At 32.9% G+C, this 6259-nt stretch overlaps 1 protein-coding gene across 1 annotated transcript; it reads right to left on the bottom strand.

The window, feature by feature from the left end:
* Positions 1 to 843: 843 nt before the first annotated feature.
* LOC108454807 (sugar transport protein 13) lies at positions 844 to 5420 on the bottom strand. The gene is made up of 5 exons (XM_017753388.2): positions 5168 to 5420; positions 4198 to 4520; positions 2452 to 2576; positions 1877 to 2168; positions 844 to 1774 (listed from the first exon to the last, which is right to left on the bottom strand). Exons 1-5 carry the CDS (start codon positions 5301 to 5303, stop codon positions 1064 to 1066), a joined length of 1587 nt encoding a protein of 528 aa, XP_017608877.1. The 5' UTR covers positions 5304 to 5420; the 3' UTR covers positions 844 to 1063.
* Between the last annotated feature and the right edge of the window lie 839 nt (positions 5421 to 6259).

Genomic DNA, 6259 nt, shown 5'->3' with positions numbered 1-6259 from the left:
TGGACCAACTTTAGTTTGGTCGTAGAGGCATCTTAAATTTTATGCTTTTTTTATAGAAAGGTCCCGACTTTCAGGTATTTATGATAATAGTCACCTCTTTTATGCCAAATTGACAAGACTCATCATCTCATCTCTGTTATTAGATTCAGAGTTTAATAATTTTAACAGATTCATGAAAATTCACATCACTTTAACACAACATCAAATATTATTATACATTAAAAAAGAAAAAAAGGATCGAATTTATGTCAAATTAAAATAGAGGAATTAAATCTCTGATTTCAACACAATAAAGGGATTAAAACCGAAATTAGACCCTTTCTTTTGTTGGCATATCATCATTGATGTTCCCTTCTCCCTCAATTGTTTTAACCTCTAGAGGACACAATGCTTGAAACGCTTGAAAGGAAAGAATGTTGGGAGAGGGTGTTGTTGCTATTGCTGTTGGGTGAGTTGTAGAAATATATATATATATATATATATATATAGATAGATAGATTTGCAGATACAAGAATTAAACTAATCAATGTTGTTCACATTCAGACAAAGAGTGTTAGATTGTAATGATGTCCCTCATTTGCACTAATCTTTATATTCGTTAGTGGTAGGTGCTATGATAACATAGTGTTCCCAAATTCAAGCATACAATTTCATTTCTCTTTCTGTCTTGTCCCTTTTCATAAAAAAGAAATGGATTCTACTCTCTTATACTGTAGATTTATATATGGCATACATTAGGAATGTTTTAAGTCTTTGAAAGTGTAAAGACCCTTTAGCAATTTGACATTATAGATTTTCTCCCTTTGCTTCAAAATCAACCTTCAATTAAAATGTAATCACAAATTTCTTAATTATGATAAACATTATCGATAAAAAGAATTAGAATCGTAATTATTTCAGAAAGATTGATTTTTAATCGTAATTTTTTCAGAAAGATTGATTTTTTTTTCCTTATAGCACCCATTATACATCAAAGATCCAAAATGACAATAATTACTCAAGCATTTCGATGGTTCATATATGAAATAAATATGTATATCTATTTTCTATAGTAACGAGATGTTTACAACTGGGAAGTTGGATCAAAACCATTAGCATGCCCATTTTTCTTCGCAATGTCACCATTGGTAACATCTGCTACCTCATCATCATCCATGAATCTCTTCCAAAACCAGTGTTGCTTCCACACTCTCTCCGTCATCTCTTCAATCGGGATGTTTTTCGTTTCAGGGATAAGGAACAATGTAAAAATGGACATAATCACGACCCAACCGGAGAAGAACAAGAAGATTCCGTACTTGAAATGACAGAGCATTGAGAGGAAAGCCTGAGCTATGACAAAGGTGAAGAGCAGGTTGACACAGACCGTTACACTCTGCCCGGCCGATCGGGTCTCGAGGGGGAATGTTTCACTAGGGATGAGCCACCCAAGAGGTCCCCAAGACCATGCAAAGGCTGACACAAAAGTGCATATCATAACAACTACTAGGATTGCAAAACCTTTGTGGAGATCGTCAGAGTGATCTTTAACCTTGAATGCTAGTATAATTGCTATGATTACTTGAGAAATAAACATTTGGACACCGGCTTCGAGTAACAACACACGACGGCCTACTTTGTCGACCGAGTAAATAGATACGACGGTAGATAACACATTGACAGCGCCGGTTATAACAGCAGAGTAAAGGGCAGCATCATTGCCAAATCCCAATGTGTCAAACAAGACCGGCGCATAAAACATGATAGCATTGATACCTGTACATTGTTGGAAAATCTTTTCCAAGTAACCAACACCATAAAAATACAGACATATCAGTAAGAGTTTTACGACCCGACAAGAAAAATAAGCAACACGAAGCCAAAATTAAGCACTAACCTGCAAGGCAACTGCGATGACAAGTTGGGGTCGGTTCCTACGTTTAAGGAGATTCCTGAAAGGATGTTTCACTTCTTTAGCTATACGACTTGCCTCGACAAGTTCCAGGAATTCAGGCTCAATCTTATCGGTGCCCCGAATCTTTCGGAGAACGGCCTTTCCTTCATCGAGACGACCTCGCTCGATGAGACTGTTAGGACTGTCGACCACCAAGAGAGCCCCCACAGTTAGGAGAAGTGCTGGAATGCCGGCTAATCCTAATGATAGTCTCCAACCCCATCCCCCTGTGATTCTGTCGTTCCAAAGCAAATTAATGAATGATTGTGATCAGCAGAAAAAGGAAAAAATGAACACATTATTATTAATATTTTCCAAAACGTGGAAATTGGTTAATGATTAAGAGCAATGGGGTCTCCTTCAAAAATGGTGTTAATTATTTCATTCATATATCACAGTTTCAAGGCAATTGATGCAACATATTTGCTCGAATGGCAAAAAAAAAAAAAATTCCCCCAATGATGAAACATTAAATACATAAAATTAAAAGAGTAAAAGAGAAGAAAGACGAGGCATACTTAGCAGTCCCGTAGTTGACAAGACTGGCAAAAAGAATTCCAATAGTGACATTAAGTTGGAATAATATGTTTAACCCTCCACGTATTCTTGTAGGTGCAATCTCTGAGAGAAACAGTGGCACAGCCTGTATTTAATAAAAATAAGAACAAAAGTAATTTAATTAAAACAAATATGAGGCCTAATACAAAATTATTTGAAGGTCGGAAGTATTTATGAGTAATCAACATAATAAAAAATTAATCATTGATTATATCGGATTATAAAAATCTTTTCAAATTTAATATATGAATAGATGTATTTAAATATCATAGGTAGGTAGGGTTAAAAATTATAACCTAATCTAGATATATTAAAATGATATTTTTATTTTACACTGACACAAATTAAAAGTTACTTAAAAGAATATAATTGGGAACCTTATGGACCTCTACTGTTCCCATCAGCTACAAGATAGTTCTAGTTGAATTTTTGAAGTCCCAAGTAAATACAAAAAACTCAAAAAAATAAACAAATCAAAATTGTACACCATATGACAAGTGAAGATGATGACTAGAAAAACCCAAAAAAGTTCAAACAAGCATCACGTAATTCATAAAAGACTTTTCAAAAGGATTTTTTTTAAAAGGGATAAAAAAAGATTCTAAGAACAAGAAGAAAAAATGTGAATAAACTTGCTTTTGAAGACTTTATTTAAATATTAATATTTTTTAAAGGATAAATCCAAAGATAAAGATCTTTTTCATATGATGCTTTCTTAAATTAAACCAATAGAGAGCAAAAGAGTCCACACAACTCACAATCACATGTGTTATTTTCAAACCTCAGAATATATTAATATTAAATGTTAAAAAGTTAAAAGTAAACAAAACATTTTGGATTGTGACAAATAATGTTACATTTTTTTCAAACCTACTTAGTTAAATTAATTACATCAATCTAACAAAAGTTGGAATTTAGCACTAAACTTTATGGGACAATATTGAGTGACATATGACGGTCCATTCTTGACTATAGTGGGCACGTGTTGAAGAGTGATTGCTGGGGATGTAAGAATTCTTGGAAAACGTAAAGGATTTTGACTATTAAACCAGATAAATAAACTAAGTTGATCAATAAGGATAAAAATTCAAATGGTGTTATTATCATCCACAACTGAAAATAGTAGCTTAGAAAGGGAACTACACGACTGATTACAACTGCTTTGAAAAGGGAAATTAATGTAATCTAATGATGTCTTCAAGGCTTATCTCAGCTGGGGACAACCTCCAAGCTACAAATTTTACTACTTTCTGTAATTAAGTTCTTATAATGCATATATATATTTATGTGCACAAAATTATGCTTTCATTTGTACTTAAGGGATTATTTAGGTATATTTATGTTACGAGTCCCTGTACTCTGGGACGATCGAAATTTAGTCCCCATATTTAATTCAAACAATTAAATTTCACTGTTAATTGACAAGTAGATGGACTAAATTTCTAGAATTAAAAGTAGAGACTAAAATTTCAAAAGTTAAAAAGGTATGTGAACTACGGGCATAATTAAACTGTATATTTATGTATTAAGTTAAATATCAGGGATTCGTTTGAATAGAAGTTAAAAGTTAGAGACTCATATAGTACGAATAAAAACGTGAAGTACTTTATAAAAAAATATTAAAACTTATGTTGGATTATATGATACACACTGATACTAAATAAATTGTATTAAATATAAATTTGTGCGATGCTTATTGAAAGTACCTGATTAGCGAAACCGACACCACAACCGAGCAATATCCTGCCAAAAATAAGCATGGCTAGGTCTTGGGCAGCGGCGTTAAGAACAACACCGGCAATGAAAAAGAAACCGGCGATCAACATGGTGAGGCGGCGACCGAGCCTCCTAGTGGTGTAGGATGCGAAGAAAGTGGCAGTTAAACCAGCCAAATAAAGCGATGAAGTGAACAATTGAAGGCCTTGATTGTCATATTTGCAATAATTTCCATCGATTCCAGGGTTTCTGGTTTTCCGGTAAACAACCGGAAAGAATTTTTTCAAGAAGTCGGGCATGGACGTAACACCACCTACATAAAAAAAAAATTAATCAATTCATTTTTTTAAGACAGTGACTTGTTTTAATATTTTATTATTTGGTTTATTACTTCAAGAAATTAACTAATAATCAGGATTTAAATATTTAAAACCTTGTGATAAGGTAAATTATCAGTTATTTTACTTTGTAGAGCTTAAAAACTATTAAAAAAAAAAAAGAAAGAAGAAAATAACACATAGATAGACAAAAAGGTAATTTCATCAAAAATGAACATATTGGAGCCGAACGACAACAGGGCTCCACTAACAACCGTTAACCGACTCTTTCGTCAACGATATATGATGGCAGAGAAATTATGAACTTCCCAAACTGCTCTTTTCAGTTGAAAAATTGATCCAGAGTCGGTGTTTGGCGGGAGAGAAAAAAACTATTTTCTTTTCCAGGATTTAAAAAAAAAAAAAAGCTCATAAAACCCTCCCAAAAAATATTTATTTATTTAAACGTGTTAAATTATATATCCATTTAAAAAAAAAAGAGTAACGAAGAGAAACATTAAAATAAGCCAAAAAAAGATATTTTATTTACAAAAGGAAAGAGGTTGAAACTTGGAATCCCTCTTCATTATTATTACTAAATGAATCGTGTAAATTTCCATGCAAGCACGAAAAAATGAATTACCAGAAACGCCGACGTCGTAACCGAACATGAGGCCTCCGGTGGCTGCCATTATACAGGAAATGATGACTATAGGAGTGATCTTTGCTTCGAATTCCACCCCCGCCGGTGTAACCGAAGAGAATCCACCTGCCGGCATGATTTCTATCTGAATATCAACTAAAACACAAATCTATATATCTCTAATTTTTATTTTTATTTTCTAAAAGTGAAGAAGAGAGTTTTCTTTTTTTTGAAATGAAAAGAATATGCAATGAAAGGAAGAAGCTAAGGGGGGAGTTTATATAGAAGTAGAGAGTAATAGTTAGACTCACCTGCAAATTGGATGACGTAGTGGGTCACCACCATCAGGATCTTTCCACGTGTCTACGGACTTTTCTAAGTTTTTTTTAAACAAACTATTTGCTGGTTTTCTGATTTTCATTTGACGGCTCGTTAGTCAACCACGGCATTTTAGCTAACGTTAATGGTTTTAATTTGGTCAAATGTTATAAAAGGTCCCTATATTATGCTTTTTTTGGTGAATTTAATCTATCTTCTATTAATTTGTTCCTTTCTAGTTTCTCTCTTTTTTTCAAAATATATATATATCTTTATTTCCATATTGGTATTTTTTTGTACAATTAGACAAATTTTATGTGCAACTTTCCAAAATTGATGGAGAAAAATTAGCGTCGTGATTGAACACTGCACATTTCTATAATCAAATAATAATAGAGGGACTAAATTTAACAAAAACACATAGTATAGGAACCCTTTATTGAGTGGAAAATTATAATTTATTTGCGATCACATTGTAGAACTTAGAAAAAGAGTGATGATTGAAGGATTTATAAAGCAAAATTGAGTTATTTGTTGTTATTGATAATATTAAATTTGATTTTGTAAGTGTGAAAATGAAGAAGAATTTGGCGTGTTGAGTCAACCTGTTTAAATCATGCATGAGAAAATTGGAAAATGATAAGATCAAATCAAAGACAAAGTTGTTGACTCAGCTAAGGGGTTAAAAACAAAGGGAAGTGGAGGAAAATAAGGAGTTTAATGGCCCATGTTTACGTTTTATCCACTGAATTGGGAAAACGCATTTCGCCATTA

This window comes from Gossypium arboreum, chromosome 9 (assembly GCF_025698485.1).
Source record: "Gossypium arboreum isolate Shixiya-1 chromosome 9, ASM2569848v2, whole genome shotgun sequence".
In the NCBI taxonomy this organism is placed as follows: domain Eukaryota; kingdom Viridiplantae; phylum Streptophyta; class Magnoliopsida; order Malvales; family Malvaceae; genus Gossypium; species Gossypium arboreum.
Note: the sequence above shows the minus strand (reverse complement) of the source record. Positions and strands in the feature narration are given on the sequence as shown.